The sequence below is a fragment of the Chanos chanos genome, chromosome 7 (genome assembly GCF_902362185.1).
Source record: "Chanos chanos chromosome 7, fChaCha1.1, whole genome shotgun sequence".
Taxonomy (NCBI): domain Eukaryota; kingdom Metazoa; phylum Chordata; class Actinopteri; order Gonorynchiformes; family Chanidae; genus Chanos; species Chanos chanos.
This window is the reverse complement of record NC_044501.1, coordinates 37411338-37428526: the sequence shown is the minus strand read 5'-3', so window position 1 is coordinate 37428526 and position 17189 is coordinate 37411338. Positions and strand designations below refer to the sequence as shown.

At 43.2% G+C, this 17189-nt stretch overlaps 2 protein-coding genes across 2 annotated transcripts; one reads left to right on the top strand and one right to left on the bottom strand.

The window, feature by feature from the left end:
• Positions 1–1570: 1570 nt before the first annotated feature.
• On the bottom strand, positions 1571–6692 carry ajuba (ajuba LIM protein). Its single transcript, XM_030780712.1, has 8 exons — positions 5231–6692; positions 3622–3723; positions 3315–3382; positions 2979–3041; positions 2654–2784; positions 2196–2247; positions 1973–2041; positions 1571–1833 (listed from the first exon to the last, which is right to left on the bottom strand). Exons 1-8 carry the CDS (start codon positions 6690–6692, stop codon positions 1702–1704), a joined length of 2079 nt encoding a protein of 692 aa, XP_030636572.1. The 3' UTR covers positions 1571–1701.
• Positions 6693–9343: 2651 nt separating this feature from the next.
• On the top strand, positions 9344–11525 carry mrpl52 (mitochondrial ribosomal protein L52). The gene is made up of 5 exons (XM_030780825.1): positions 9344–9401; positions 9663–9732; positions 9845–9912; positions 10261–10325; positions 11364–11525. Exons 1-5 carry the CDS (start codon positions 9368–9370, stop codon positions 11508–11510), a joined length of 384 nt encoding a protein of 127 aa, XP_030636685.1. The 5' UTR covers positions 9344–9367; the 3' UTR covers positions 11511–11525.
• Positions 11526–17189: the final 5664 nt, after the last annotated feature.

Below are 17189 nucleotides of genomic sequence, written 5' to 3'. Positions count from 1 at the left end.
AAATTATAAGAATAATAATAAAAAATTCAAAGATTGGTTTGATGGTTTATACCAAATGGGACTCTGGATGCGCTATGTCATTTGGGATACGGTGGCGACAGTTTCCAAGAAATCACTATAGTTGTACTCCCCACAAGGGAATTTTCCATGAGGAAACCGAACTTGGCTTTTTTGGTTTTCATCTACAAATTTTTGGCCAGCGATGCGTTCTGTTGTTTTTGCTCAAGGATGTTTATTTTAGAAATAGTTCAAGCAATGTCTCGGCCCTATTTTTAAAAACAGCAGCCTGGGAATTCCTCCTTTGGCCGCGGAAAAGAGGAACGATTTCGCGCCAGCGTTTTTTTTTTTTTTTCTTTTTTGTTTGTCTGTTCTGACTGGACGGGCCTAACGCGGCCAGTCGCACGAGAACGTGACGCGTTTGGCACACGTCGCCTACCAAAACGTTCACCGGCTCGTCTTCAGCGCATCACAACCCTGAGAAAAACAAAACAAAAAACAAACAAAAAAAAAGATCTTCTAACTAAAGGGAACAAAACTATGCCTCGACTATATCTACAGAATGGAGACAACCAGGGATTTATCGTAGATGTTTAACTCTGAGGATATGCGACGAATTAAAAAGACCCATTAACGTTTTAAAACAGTTTGATGATTGAATGCAAAAACCTGACATCTGAAAGAAATCTGACATCTCACTGGAAAGTTACAGTAATGTCCACAGTTTGTTTGAAATCCTTTTTTTTTTTTTCACAGCTGCGTTACCTCAGCAGCTTAAGAGAGTTGTCACCCATCTCTTTGAACATAATTACAAAAATATTTCTCAATGACGACATAAAAGCAAAGATAACACTGGATTCTTTTTTTTCGGGTTAATGCTCGGTTTAGTCAGCTGTAAGAAAGTAATTATTATAATCTGAAAGATGCATTCCTGTTGTGCAAGGCTTGTTTTCACTTGTTCATTTCTTGAAGAAGAGAAAGGGAGAAAAAAAAGCAAACGAAAAGGTATCAGTGTTGAAGCACACAGAAGAACATTTATTAATTAAACAGAAATGCAGGAATGTTTTTTTTTTTCTCTCTTTTGCAGAAACGCTTTCATTAAAAAAAAAATCTCTTTTAAAAGGTAAACATGTTCATTTAAGTGCAAAACCTTTGCTAGTGATATTAAATATAAAAAGTTAAGCAAAAAAAAAAAAAAAATCCCTTATCTCTCTACAGCAAACAGTAGACATAGGAGTAAAAGCAGTAGTTTTGTATGACCTCTTAACTCCCTAATAATTTAGTAAGCAATCAACAGTAATGCTTTGTTCTGTGAGAACTGATATAAAAAAAAAAAAACACGCTTGGTTTCAGCAGGATTCTTTTTTCTTTTTTTTTTTTTCTTGCGCTAGTTCCTCTAGGGGGCGACATAGTGCCCTCTGGTTCTAGGCTGAGAGCAGGAAAGTAAACAGTTCTCCAATCTCAAAGTGAGTCAGTTAAAAAGGTAATCTTCTCCTCTCCTCTCTTCACTGTCTGTAGTCTTATTAATGAGTATATACGTATATGCGAGAGAAAGAGAGAGAGAAGAACTGTGTTGATGTTACAACACCTGAACGCTAAAGTGAGACAGCCTTTGAAGCCTGGGTTTACTGAATGTGCATAACAGTACAAAACTGGGCAGGAATGTCTGTCACACATTGGGTTCCCCCCTTCCCCTCCCAAATTTCAGTGTGTGTTGTGAGGGGGAAGGTTATGAGTGGAGCACACTCTGGTCATGTGACATGAGTGACAGAGTAAATGGGAGCCCAGAGGGTAGCACTGAGATCCAGGTTTATCCGAGAGCTGCTTCCCACACTCCTAGAGGGAACAGAGGACACGAATCGCGTTACAAAAAAACAAACAACATGAAACAAACGTAAAAAAAAAAAAAAAAAGTAACAGTGACAGTTGGTTTCTGTAGTGAACGAAAGAATGGCATTTCGTTTCGTTCAATTACCTCGCAGTGGTAACACTCAAAGTGATAGTCTTTGTTCATAGATACCACCCTGAGAATCTCCTCGCTGCCCTGTTAACACAAAACAGCGATACCATTAAACATCTCAATCCAAAACAACTGTTTCTGAAAAAAAAACCCAGAACTATTCATATGATGAAAAGAAAACTAAACAGATAAAATAGACGAAGAAAAAAAACAAAAGGATATTGGGGTTCTGACTCACCTCAGCCGGTAAAATGGGTTGTAAACAGGCAGCGCATTTCGGAGCAAATGTCCTGGAAACAATTCAAAACAAAACAAACAAACAAACAGCTAAAACAGACAGCAACGTAAATCTACGACCACACATTTTTTTTCCTCTGGAGAAACCCTGGGAGGGTGACCAACGCGTCTGGAGCATCACCATCACCCAAATAAACCAGCGGCACTCTAAAAATCCAGCACCATTCATGGCAACGCTCATGTTTGGTCTTGCTATTACTGGAGGCTGAATAGAGCTTCTTTTTCCAATTTAAACAGCCTTAACTGAGGGCGATATTGTGTTTTGTGGTCACTATGTCATGGTTAATGCTTCAGTCGCTCGATCACACCCTCTTTTTTTTTTTATGTTAAGACTCATTATGCTGTTATGTAAAGTACACACCTAGCAGTCATGTACCACACACACACACACACACTCACTTGTTGTAGTCAGAGACACAGTAGACGTTGTTGAGGTAGTCTACTGTGAAGGGAACTCCGTCCAAAGCTTTGGAGCAAACAATGCAGCGGAAACAGCCGGGGTGATAAGAGTTCCCCAGGGCCTGTAAGATCTGAGACAAATGACCCCAAGGAAAAAAAAAAACAAAAAAACATTTAACTAAACATGAAACATGGGGGCGGGGGAGCAAACGTTACATTGCGTACCCGCACGCAAACACGAAATACGGTTTAAAAACTTTAGGACGCTAAAGCCACCGCATTCACACACACACGTGCACACGCACACACATATGTATATCCTTACTTGTTCCAAAATAAGGTGACCACACACACTGCACTTCTCTGCTGCAGCTTGGAAGCCTGAGAACTGCCAGAGACGAAAGACAAAAAGAGAGAGAGAGAGAGAGAGAGAGAGAGAGAGGGAGGAGGAGGAGGAAAGAGAGAGAGAGAAAGTGAGGAGGAGGAGGAGGAAAGAGAGAGAGAGAGAGAGCTTCAAAGATGTTGGCTTTAGAAATCTCACACTATTAATATTTCATTTGCTCTTTAGAGGCTTTAAATTTCTAATCTGGTAATGTGCTGGAATCTTTCACAAGCAATCTAGTCATCTTCAGATGAGTCATGATTATTTTTCCAGTCTTACCAAGTAATCCTCCTTACAATACACAGAACCATTCACGTTATAGAAGTCCTTATTTCTGAGTGTTCGACCTGAGAGAGAGAGAGAGAGAGAGAGAGAGAGCGAGAGAGAGACAAAGAGTGAAACTATCAGAAACTATCATACAAAAAAAAAACCCCACACAATATTGACCCTCTACCATCCTCAGTTTTGAATGCTCTGTATTAAATTCTGTTTTTGTTCTCCTTTGGGTTGAGAGTGGCACGAAAATGCACCCCAGCTGCTGAAGCGGTCGCTGACCGAGTTCGACTGGCGACGACGGACTACTCACCGCAGGACACGCAGGTGAAGCAGCGGGTGTGATACAGACTGTCCAGAGCCTGGCAAGCGTTGTCCGCCCCATACACACCCTTACCGCACTTCACACAGGTGCCTGGGACACAACGGAAAGGAAAAATGTTATACCTCACACATGCATCGGATACACGTTTAACACACACACACACACACTCAAACAGATCTGAAACGCACCACAAGGGAGTTATTACACACAACGTATGCATTTAATAGACACATGCATAGGTCCACAACACACACCACACGGCACGTTACACAGAAATGAAAAACGTTCGGTTCCTTGGTTCCTACATGAGATCCCGCAATGCAAGACACAGGTGCACAGTTCACACGCAAACAAATCCAGTAGCTTTCCAGCGTGGTTTTACTGGTGCCTGTGAGACGACACACATACGCGCCTGTCCCATTACTCATACCGTTATCAACTTCAAAACATGGATGTTAACACCCCAAACAGTTCACATACCATTTACAGGCTGGTCCAGGGTTTGGGTCAAATTCATATTCAGAGAACATAACCACAAAAACACCACAATTTTTGTGTTGATGAAACATTCAAAATGAATGCCAAAACACTACAACACACACACACACACACGATAAGTATGATGATAGGTGCTTATAAATTGTTTACAAAATAGACACCTAAAAACACATAGTCTGACCTCAGCATCTCCCCCAAAGGCATAAGGGATTAACCTGATAAAAACAAAGGTGTTTGTCTCTGTGAGTAATAGGTTCAAAATGAGCAATGAGAATTTTAGAACTTAGAACAAACTGAGGGTAAAAAAAACACACACGCCAACAGGCACAAGTACACTTTACCAGTTCATTATAGAGACTTTCTTTCTCTCCCCTGATACAGAGTCTTCCCTCAGGACTCAAATACCTGAGCAACACAAACACACGCCAGCACACGCCACTGCAAGCTAACACACACCAACACACCCTCACACACTCCACTTGGCTCAGAGCCAAGATATACACACCCAAACACACACACCCAAACACACACACACACACACACACACACACACACACACACCAGAATCCTCGCAAGCTAAACCAAACCCTTTGGTTTCCAGGATTACTCATGGGCGAATGGTATGAACCATGTGAAGGGAGTCTGTAATTTGGGTTTAAATCTATATCATTATCCTGGGTCTTGGAGGATATTTTTGAGCATGTGTAGTCTGCTCAGTAATGCATCCACATAAGCCTGGGCCCCCTACGTTATATATTTGCTCAGTGACTTTGCTCCAATGGTCAACCAAATTATAGAGACCGTCAGTGGTTTAGCTACGGTGAGGGCCAATAGAGCCTTATGTTCTTTACTTTTGCTCTGGTCCAAACTACACTCTTTTTTTTTTTCAAGCTAGAAGGAACTGTCTTTTTCCCCCTTTTACTTTTGTTGGTGTAGAGGCCTAAGCAAGTTCCTGCAGGTCTGAGGGACTTTTCCGTCTGCTGAACAATCTCTCCCTACACACTCATCCACACATTCATACGTCGAGCCGCAGATGCAGCGTTACTCATTGCTAGACAATATTACAGATGGTTGAGGTAGGTATGAGGAAACATCTCACCAAAAAACTCCTGACGGTTTTCAGAGTGTTCCCTCGAGGTCCCCAACTCCTCTTGCGTTCTGACTGGTCCACAAGAGAGAGGGGCGCTGGGGGGCCTCGCGGGTAAAGGTTGGTCTTTGAGGGTCAGCCCTCCAAGAAGCCCCTCCTCCTTTAAGGCCGCGTCCCTCAGGAGCAGACGCGTGAGCTCCTGCTGGTAGCGGGTACCCAGGAGATCCGAGTGTCGAGCCCGTTCACCTATCCCCTCACTTCCCCACCACTCGGGTTCAGCACGAGAACAAACCGCGGTTGGGGTACCAACCGCAGGCGGGTAGGAGTGTCGGCTATCCTGCGCTATCCCTCCCTCCAGGTAGTCTCTCCACACCTCCATAGGAGGTGCCACTACCTTTCCACCTCCTGACACGGAGTAGCCTTGTCCAGCTGAGGCGCCACCTAGCTGTGTGGAGGAGAACTGGAGCTGTGGGGCCAGCGTGTGGCGCGTGTCATAACCCAAGCTAATGCCGCTGGTGCGGTTGCTGCTGCAGCGACTCCCCATGGGACTGCCGCTGCCGCCTCCGCCCCCACTGGCCGTGCTACTGGCAAAGCTGGAGCGAGGACTGGCCAGAACCGACTCCTGCAGACTGAAGGAGGAGCAAGGGCTGAGCGCGGGGCCCGGGGAAAAGAAGAACCCCCCTCCTCCTCCCTCGACGGGCCGTTGCGGAGGGTGGGAGAGTGAGGCCGGTCGGACACTGTCCCACTGCTCGCTGCCAGAGCTTGACCGCTTGTAGAACAGCGCCTCCTGCAGGGAGAACCGCTTGTGGCGCTCCGGTTCGGGCAGAAAGCTCGGCTCGGTCGTACCAGACCGGGCCACAGAGCTGTGGGAGGGGTACGGCGGTGGCATGGAGTGTTGTGGAGGCTGGGACAGGAGTTGCTGGCGTCGGACCAGCTGCTGGAGCTCCAGCGAATAGCGCCGCTGGTTAGCGGCAGCTTGGGAATTAGGGCTGTATGCGGTCTGGGGGTCAGCCTCCCCACGGGGAGAATCACCCCGCCTCAGTTGGTCCCCAGCGCCCCCTGCCCGGCTATCCACGCCTTCCGGCAGGTAGTACGAGGCACGTTGCTGAGGGGACCGGCGCCGTAGCGGAGCGAGGGTCGTCGGGTGGTGTTCAACGACGGCTCCGCGTTCTTCGGGCACCGTAGTAGAAGCGGTCGTCGAAGACGGAGAGATCCGTTGTGAACTGACCACTTTTCCATTTCTGCTGACTGACTGGCTGCACGCCTCACCGGGGCAGGTCAGGGTAAACTGACCCGTGCTGGCAGGTGGGCTGGTGGTAGCTGAGCTCTGGTCTTCTGCTGTTCCACCACTAGGGGTGCTGATGTTGCTGTTATTATTAGTGTTAGCCAGTTCGTTTTTCTTCTTGCTAAATTTCACACTCCCAGAGTCAGAGAGTTTTAACTTAGACTTCAGTTTACTGCCAAGTCGGTCCATTGTTTGATTAACTTTTACAACAAAACGAGCAAGCAAACAAAAAACAGTAATGTAAATTACACTTATTCAAATATGTCACCTGAGAGACTCAAGGTTTGAATACAGTACTCTATAATAATACAGTATTGACGCAACTTATTCTCAGCAGATGAAATGACATGGACCATGAATGTACAAAAGAAATTACAACACAAAACTACTCTCAGAGCTTAAAATTAGACCTTTTTTTAAGAATACGTAATAAATATCTTACATAAAAGAACTATAAATAAAACCACTATGACATTTCTGTTTGTCTACATCTCGAAGTAATTATGCTTGAAAAGAAACATCGTTTAATGGGTTCCTTGATGAGGGACGCTTGGGCAAACATGTGTGAGGCAGTCCATTTACATCCATTACATATTTTCTCTCTCGGTTACCCAATCTTTCCTCTAATGCTGGCTTCAACCTAACAGTCAAATCGCGGTTGTTTTCTCCGTGTCCGTATTACTGAACGGTCCATTCAAACGAGTTGAGTATAGCGGTCACATTTGTTGAACTGCTGCTACTGTTTGATCACCGTTTGAAGAGGCAAGTAAAACAAGAAAAGTCTCATAATTGACACAATTCCTTTTTTCAGAAAGTTTTTGACGACGCGATTTTCACAACATACAGTGTTTTCTTCTTGAAACAAATCAACAGGTCTATCAAAATGTAGCCATATGTCCAGGGGAGATTTCTTTCCTTCGAATCTTTGCGACTTCGTTACACACTAGGCTTCGAGAACAGCCAGGCTGCTTCAGCTAGCGGGTTCCATATAAAGGGGAAGGTAGAAAAACGTCCTTTTCTGTGCAGACAAATGCCTTTCACGGCGAATGATTCCGAGTTCCAAAGAACAGAATCTACAGTATGAGAAAGAACGCTGAACATGTGAAAAATACTGAGAAAACAAGACCTTCGCTGATACTTCAAAGGATTGCCAGTTTCCAAGTCCCGTTTCAAAGTGTTAACTTCAATCCAAATATTAGGGGAAGTTTCCAAAAGTGAGGAATGCACAAAACAACTCCGGTCCAATCAAAGTAATGTCACCATGAACCAACCGTAAACACGTACGTCGATCGCGCTGAAAGCTTGTATCGATATGGAATTTCTCACAATCAATTAACCTACAGTTTCTTTCTTTCCTAAATTGCCTACCTCCCCCTTCTTTCTTCCTCTGTGGCTCCTCTTTTCTTACCGGAACCTCTTTCCGGTAGGCACCGCGGATGAATTGAATCCTCAAAAATCATCACTCATCCAAACTTCTGGAGCCGTTGTCCATTGGTGCGAAGCCTGTAGCATGTTTATTTGTCAATCCCTCCTTAACCGTGACACATTTAATGACTCAAGCTTATACTGAGCAACTATTATTATTTATAGGCCAGTATTAACTTCAAGTTACTAACGCTTCTTCAAAATAAGCAAACCGTTTTGTTCATGCTACTGGAAAACTTAAAGAGTTACCACAATCTGGATTCGATAATCTTTTCTACTTTAAGAAGCAGTGTTTATAGTCTTTGGCAAAAATGCAACACCGGACTAAAGTCAAACTAGTGGCAAAATATCATGAAATGGGTCGCTATGTGAACAGAGCACTGAACAATGTGGTATTTTAAGAATGAAAGGCGACCCAACTAAAGGCGTGCATCTAAGGGCTGCGGTAGCACGTTTTCCACGATGTTATCCAAGCCTGAAGGTCTATTTAGTCGTGCCTTGCGTCTGTGGAATGTGCGGAAGGATAATGCCAAGCTCTTTGGGGCAGTGTGCTTCGGCGGCATGTGTGCTTTTTTTTGAGGTTGTAACAATGTAACTGTTTCCGCTGAAAAATGCCAGTCTCCGCTCCATAGTTACCTATGAATAAATTCCATTGCAAACCCAATGGTAACTATATGGTAACGTTTAGGTACACAACGGCTTACAAAACCAAGGTTGTGCTTTCATGAAAAAAAAAATCGTTTTCTTTACCCTGAAGCAACCCTCCCCTTCCCCTGTTTCATCCACCGCTGCTGCTGCTGCGGTTTGCTGAAGCGCGTGTGTGTCGGTGTGTCTTTGCCTCTCCCTCGCAAAGCGCGTTATTAGCGAGTGGGAACTTGTTTCAGGGTATAGAGAAGAATCAAGCAAGAAAACGACGAGGTTCCTGGGTCTTTCAAATAATTTTCCAACTTCTGGGATAGTGACCGAAAAAAAGGAACATACATCCGTAGATTAAAATACGCATACAAAAGTCATACACATCAAAAAAGTTCACAACTCAGGCTAATATCTTAAGATACCCCAACAAAAAAAGCCTGTCACAGTACAAACAATGAAATATTTTAGATTTTCTGCCAGTATAGTTGCAAGCACAGCACTCTCTCTAGACTATTTATTAGCGTAATTTTACCGGACTTGTGTCATTTGTGAAATCGTGAACACTCAAGACAAATGTTGTACATTTGATTATAAAGCAAAAGAGTACGGAGTGCATGGGCCTCATCTGACAACAAAAGAGAAGTTAGTTAGTTTTTCCTGTTTGTCTTCGTTGTTTGCTCGCCACCTAGCGGTGGAAGATTAAACGAACCGAGCGTGAATTGTGGCGAGACAAAACTGTTGCTATTATGTATGTCCCGTGTGATGTTCCGTAGTTGACGTAAGGAGTACTCTAAATATCCAAAATGGCTGCACCCTTGAAGATGTTGTGCATCACTGGTAAGAGGGCATGATTTTTATTAGTTTGGTTGATATTTGTTAATGATCTATATATATGTTAAACTGAACAGAAGTCGACATCTTACAAGAGTTAAATAACATATGAAATCCTAAACTGATCAAATAGCACTTGGAAAACTTCTTCAGCCTGTGAGTGAACGCGGACGACAGGACGTTAGTCAAGAGATGTCCGATAATCTGACTGTAAAAAAAAAGCAGCGTTACTTAAGCTCGTTTATATACGTATATATTTCTTCTCAGCGTTTAGGCAGACATCGCGTTCATTCACATCAACGTGCACAATTCAAGCAGGAACGAAGTGGAGGCTCGAGTGAGTAACGTCGATCACACACATACACACAGAGAGAGAGAGAGAGTCAGTCAGTCAGTCGTTCCTGGTCTAATGCATGGTCCTGGTCTAATGCATGTAAATGTTTTCACAGAAATGGTTTATCCCGAAGTGGGTCTGAATATGGCCCATTAACAGATCTACCCGACTGGTCATACGCAGGTGGGTTCTCTCTTGTTGCTGGCATAATTTATGACGGAAATACTCTCATGATATTGAGCAAAACATCCGAAGTAGAGTTCTACCCTTTGAAAACACATGTTTACGCTGTAATGTTGCCACAGATGTGCAATGCTTACCGTTAGCTTTCAGTGAAGAGGTCTTAGTCGTTTCTCCTTCCATGCAACAATTGTCACTGATTGGCCAAAAATAAATGCAGACACAGCCTACTGTCCCCGGATGAATCACTCTGGGTTCAGTAGTGTAGAATGGGGAAAAATAGGAATGTCCCGAACATACAGGTTGTTGACCTCATTAGTGTGTGTGGGTGTGTGTAACATGTTTCTACAGATGGCAGGCCAGCCCCTCCAATGAAAGGCCAGACAAGAAGGCGAGCAGAAAGAGAAGCATTTGCAGTAAGACTATTCCCCTTTAAATTTTTTGGGTGCTTTTTTTTTTCTTTTTTTTAATTATTTTGCCACAACATCTGTGAAACATTGCATACCACAGTGCCACAGTAATGAGGATACTATGAGACCTCCTGGCTGCTCTGAGAACACAGTCTTCAGAATAACAGATTATCTAAATATGAATTTAAAAATGAATGAGGCTTATGAGTGACCCCTACCTTACTTTCTTCATACAACACATACACACACACACACACACACACACAGATATATTTGTATCTATATCTATCTGTCTATATCTATATCTTTATCTGTATATATATATATATATACACACACACACACACACATATATATCTATAGAGCATTCAGCTGCATCATGGATCACCAACCCAACCCCAGTGACCTTTGGTTAGAGTAACACACAAGAAAAACCTACAGGTGAAAAATTCTGTAATGGATAAAACAGAACCTTGTATGCACAAGATGATGTAACATTAGCTTTTCAGGGGTGTATGTATGTATGTATCTATCTATCTATCACTATATATATATACATATATATATATATATATATATATATATACACACACACACACACACACACACACACACATACACACCCCACTGCTGGTGCTACACATACCACAGTTTGGCTGCTTCTGACTATAGTGTTTACCAGTTGTTAAGTCACGTTCAAACCTTTTTTTTAGAATGCGCTATTTCAACAACTTTGTTTAACGGTTAATGTTTCTCAGTCCTCTCGTCTGTATCGCTCCACTACTAATCAGTTAATCTGTCTTCCTTCTCACACTCTCTGTGGGGCCACAGTGTTGAGGAACCATTTATATTCTAACATTTATTTTGTAGTATTATTTTTGGGGTTTATGCTTGACAGTGGGGCACGTGATAAGACGGTTTTGACACGTTGTAACATTATTATTACACTATAAAATTATAATTATACATTCTGCTTTCTCTCTCTCTCCTTCCCCTCCCTCCTGTTTCCTTATCTGTGTCTTCTGCTGTCTTCTCCTTCATCAGAGGAGAGCAGTATATCTAAATGCAGAGATGGATCAGGGCATGCAGAAATGGAGGGAGAAAAAGGAGGAAGAAGAAAAGATGGAGGAACAGAGGAAGGCTCAGCTACTCAAACCAAAAGGAAACCTTTTATTAAAAACAAAAAAATAAACACTGAAAACACCATATGTGTATGCTGTGTTTTATTTATCTGTTTTCATACGTGCGTTAAAAATTCTGATAATTGTGTATTTCAGCTGTCTATTATTCAAACAGGAGCAGGTTTATTGTTCTTCGTTATTAATAAAATGGTGAGTGTTTATACGGTGCACACTAATGTATAACGGAAAGGTCGGAGTTCCATGGAATTTAGTACCACCCTTTCCCCACCAGAGGGCAGTGTTTCACACTCAATTGAGGGATCGATGCATAGCCGCCATTTTATAGTCTAACCAGTTCAAATTTAGGGGAAGGACAAAGTTCCCTCAACTTGTTTTTCTTTGTGTGTTTTATATGTTGACTGTATTGTCTTTCTGAGTCATTTCACGTGACCTATTTGAGAAATAAACAACTGGAGCTATTTTACGTACAACTGTTGAATGCATTTTCAAGCAGCACATACTCATGTCTGAAGAGACTTTTTGAGGCAGTTTGGCATTATGTGTCTTCTCATCTGTAAAACCTATCAAGAGAAAGTTGCCATGGTGACGAGATTTTTAATGTCCTCATAAGGCCATACGAAGACTGTTTCTGTTTTCAAATGCTCTTTTTGCAGCTCTTTGAGAGCAACCTCCTCACTCTTGTGGTCCCCCCCCCCTTTTTTTGTCTTTTTTTCTGTTTGAATGAGATAACTAGTCAATTATATTTCTGTACACTGTGGGCTGACAATGTTTGTTTTAGGCAATGCTCTGATTCTTTCCTGCCTCTTAGACATGCATTCTCTCTCTCTCTCTCTCTCTCTCAGGTCTTCCTGCTGATTTCAGCAGACCTCTATAATTACAGCTGCAGTTGCTGAGTTGCAGATTTTTTCTCTTGAGATGTTTTTTTTTTTTTCCTTTGTGCTGCTGCTGTTTCACTGGACCCTTGAGTCTGGTTGAGCCGCTTTGTGTCAGCACTATAAGTTTATTTACTTTTGGGTGGTGTGGCTGATGACTACAACAAAAACAACTCGCTCTACATTCTTACATATGTACTCTGCGCTGCAGTACAAACAGTTCTACGCCCCTCTGAGTGTACCTTTGAAGGAGCTCCTTTTAACTCTGTTGTTTCCCTCAACAACCTATAGCCACCTATCTCAATCCAAATTACAACTTCTCTGAATAAAACTCACACCCTAACCTTACATTTCTCATCTACTGTAACCTTAGTCCAGTCATTGGTACGTTATTTATGATCTTGTTGTAGCTTGTTGATGACTAACTTAATAAAATTGTAGTTAGCTTCAAGTACCTCTGATCGCGCTTTGAGCTAAGGAACACTAAGCGTATTTACAGTACTGCTCTCACAACTCACATGTGGCTAAGAACCTCCGTAGGAATGAGGTTAAAACTTTTTCGCGATGTGTTCTGCGAACAGAAGTAAAAAAAAAATGCTTGACACCAAAACTAATTTCATTCATTTCACAAATGAGTTACATATGAATTTCATGTCACGTAAAACAACAACACCATCACCACCAACAACAACAAAAACAAGAAAAAAAGACTCTCTCTCCTCCATCTCTGTCCACCTCACCCTGTCATGTGTTGTTTTGGTTTTTTTTGGGCCAATGATTTCCAGATGCTGCTTATTGTGCTGAGGAGGATGGGAGGCGGGGTCAGTTGTTAGCACACGATGGGAGTGAAAGGAAAAGAAAGAGAGAAAGAAAGACAAGGGGAAGGGAGAGGCAGGAGAGGAGAGGAGACGAGAAGAGGAAGGGGAAATGGGTTTTGGGGGGCACCCCCAGTGCCTCTGATGTGGTCGGCCTGGTTTATAGTTAGCCAAGAGGTTCGTAATGCCCTGAAGTGGGCGGCGGAAAAGGGCCCACAGCAGACGGATGTGGATGGGTCAGAGGGTGGCTCTGTGTGAGTTTGGGTAGATTTTTGGGGTGGAGACTCTGATTCAGCAATCTAGTCGTTGTGTTTCCTGTCCTGAATTCTGTGTGTGTGTGTGTGTGTGTGTGTGTGCGTGTGTGCATGTGCATGTGTGCCAGTTAGCACAGGAGAAGAAGTTGGGTAGGTGGTGCTGGGCATTTGTGTTTTCTTGTTAAGATAATAAAGAGGTACAACAATAGTATTTGGTTTCAGTCGTCTTTATTGAAGTTCGATGATTCAGGCAAGGAGACTCTCCTGCACACTGTTCACGCGATGTTACCAAGACACCCAGACTAAAGAAGACAATTGCTTGCTCATAGATATCCCCCTGCTAGCCAAGTCCTTTTGAGTTTGGCTGTCATAGATATCAAACACCTCAGACTCACACCAGAGACTGTAGCCAGTGCACTCTGTTTAACCCTCCAGCTCACGTCAGTTTATGTGAATTACTATTTAGCTGTTTGAATGGGAGGACTCTGTATAATTATATGGATATGAGCATATGATAGAGCATATGATATGGGGAAGCCACATGATTATATGAGCATGTGTGTGTCTCGTCTGATCTTAATACCATAGAGAGCATTCTGCTATTCCCCACATCTCCCCCCTCTTAATCATTGAGAAACCTAATGATTACTACTGATTAAAGCTAATATGCAAGCAAACATTCACCAAACCTTCCATACACGTATAATGGGTGGTCAGTCCATTGTCCATCTACATCCTCACAGTCAGGAGGTCTGACAGCTTCAATCCGCATATTATGCGAATGGGAAAAATAAGTGTCACATTCAGAGAGGCATCAAAGGCCTTCTAGCATGCCAATGTTTTGGCTGCTGTTGTGAGGTAGTAACGGTGTTAATAGCACAACACTTAAGTCTCCAAGTGAGATAAAGGAACAGTACTGTCCCCAAAATCAGCATTAGGGTACATAACACATCCTGAGCCATAGGCCAAAGTCCCCACAATAGATTACTAAACCAACCACTGTTGTTACCCATCATATACTGGAGCTGAAAACCCATATCAGAGATGTCATCCATAATTTTTGTAAGATTTTTAGTGAGTTTAACACCGTCAGTACATCATTCTATACCTGTGAGCGGAGAGCATATAGTCCAAAGCCATGCGGTTCTGTAATATCATTATTAATGCACCTAACACTCTGGTCCACCATGTCTATTCACAGGTAAAATGTTCTACACAAACCAATGAATCTTCAGCATGAAGACGATGTTCAGTCATGGCTAACATTAACTGTGTCTTAACTGGGACCCTTGAGTCATGTAAAATGACCTTGTAATCAAGATGTAAAGGTCAGAATACTGCTGGTCCATAAACACCATCTGTTAGGTGGCTATTATCATTCGTACGCCATGATGGATGCCATGATTGCATACCATTAGGGAACAAACACTGAAATTCTTTTAGTTCCCCACCTGGGGTGGTGCTAGGTGTGGTCACTAAATACCAACAGACTCGGGAGGTTGGATGTCGAGCCAGTAAGATTTGAGTTACGTCGAGAACACTGAGAGAGTGCTTGGTCTAATTCCCTGCTTGAAGTATGAGCAAATTCATTGTACGTCGTATGTCCGCAGAGCCACTGAATACCAACAGGTACTTCTAATCGACAAAAGTGATGGATAGCAGCCTAGACCATGCTACAGAATTAGTTACGCAAGTTGTGACGGAGCCCTAGTTGTGAACTTGGATGTTAGCATGAAAGAGCACTGTGTACCTCATAAACATATGAACACTTAGGTCGATGAACTGCACCCAGAAAAGATGAATCTCCATAGTGTTCAATACAACAAGAAAAGGTAAACGGTGACACAACGTCAGACATACTGACTGATGGAATGTAAGTGGTGTTGCATGGATCACCTGGATCACAGTGTAAAAGGGAGCAATTATGGACATGGAGCCGAAAAAGTATCTGAAGATCACTACTACAGAGCGATGTCTGGTTCCAGAGCGTGTTCTGGACCACTGGCTATGTGGTTTACAATATAGAAGACTTGTAATCTACACTTAACCAAAATGCATACCGAGTGATATAGGTTAGCTCTGTTACCTGGTCAGCAACTAATTCTGTTAAAGGCTCAGGGTCACGTTCCTGTCACTGTCGATAAGATGAGGAGAACCCTACCACAATGATACAGGGCGTCTGCAAGCAGCTGTGTAACAGCTCGCCCTCTGCAAGTAAAATGGAGAACCTGCAGACTGATGTGATTCCCTGTTAAGCTCACACCTCTCAGTTCACTGGAACGCTGGTGTCCTAATAGCTAGTCGTTATACATTGTTGGAAGACATCGGTGAATCTCAGGTCTGGAAAACACAGAGGCAGACACAAACATATTGAGAGCAACAACATATATTACAACATACAGTAGGTCATCACATAGATTGTAAAGATTAAGATAAAGCCTCCAAGGTGGGGGCTAATCAGAGTGCAGGTGGAATCTAGAATGGTATTGCTAGCTGACTATCTTCACCATGGGGTGGCCGCTGAGCTTCTAAACGACTCAGTTCTTCCCACTGTCTCCAACACTCTGAACACCTTTGATTGGTTTACAATGTGAGGTATGAATCCAATGTTTCTTGCCCTGAACTTTAACTTCTGATGGCATAACTAGCAGTACTGGGAATGGTCCTTCCCATCTTGATTCTAGACCTGAACGTGGAAATTTCTTAATCATAACACACTGTCCTGACACTAAAAAGTGTCCCCCCTCTGGTGGCTCTCCCCAAACTACCCTACCTTGTGCTTCTGCTGCAGAAACAGCTTTGGTGAGATCACAATAGTACTGAAGCAGGGAGTCAGAGAGGAGGGTGACATCAGCGTCACACAAATCTGGTGTACCAGGAAGCTTCATAGGTCACCCTGTGATGATCTCATAAGGACTGAGTCCTTTGATACAACCGGCTGTTGTATTAGGTTGTAACATAGGAGTTGAAGCTCGTGGGGAAAGATTGTGTTGTTGACAGATCTGACAAGTGTCCTTAACCTTCTGAGCTTCTGCTCCACAGCAAGGGTTATACCAGACTGAAGAGAACCTTGAAAGCATGGCTTTAGGTCAAATGTGGCCGATACTGCGTATCTGTTGAGCCAAGTCTGATAAGTGACAGGAAGAAGAAACAACCCTGTCACCTTTCCTCCACACACATTCATTATGCAATTTTACACCATTCTCCATCCAAATCCATTGTTCCTCTGGTCCCGTGCTGTCTTGCATTTTAGTTATGTGTTTGAGATATTGGACAGTGACATGTCGCAATCCCTCTGTTGTGTTGGTGGGCAGTCTTGTGTCGCCACCACTTGCAGTCACATCTGTGTCATTTGAAGTCAAATCAGTGTTGCTGCTGTCACTCAAAGTTAAATCAGTATCATCCCTCCTTGTGGCAGCTTAGCAGCTTCATCTGCCACCGCATTTCCCTTACCTCGTCCTCCTGTTTAGGATGTGCTTTGACCTTGAGTACTGCTACTGCTAGATGCTCTCAGAGTACTGCTGGTCATGGTGGCCACCATCAGAGGCACGATATACTGAGAGCATCTAGCAGTTGGGCTACTTCTTGGCCATTACGTATTGGAGTTCCAGTGGCCATCATGTACCATCTTTGTTTCCACAGGGCTCCAAAGTCATGGACCACGCTGAAATTGTACCTTGAGTCAGTGTAAACGTTGGCTGTCTTTCCTTCGGCCACTTTTAGTGCTTCAGCAAGTGCATGGAGCTCTGCTTGCTGAGCTGAGGTTCCTGCAAGTAAAAAACCACTT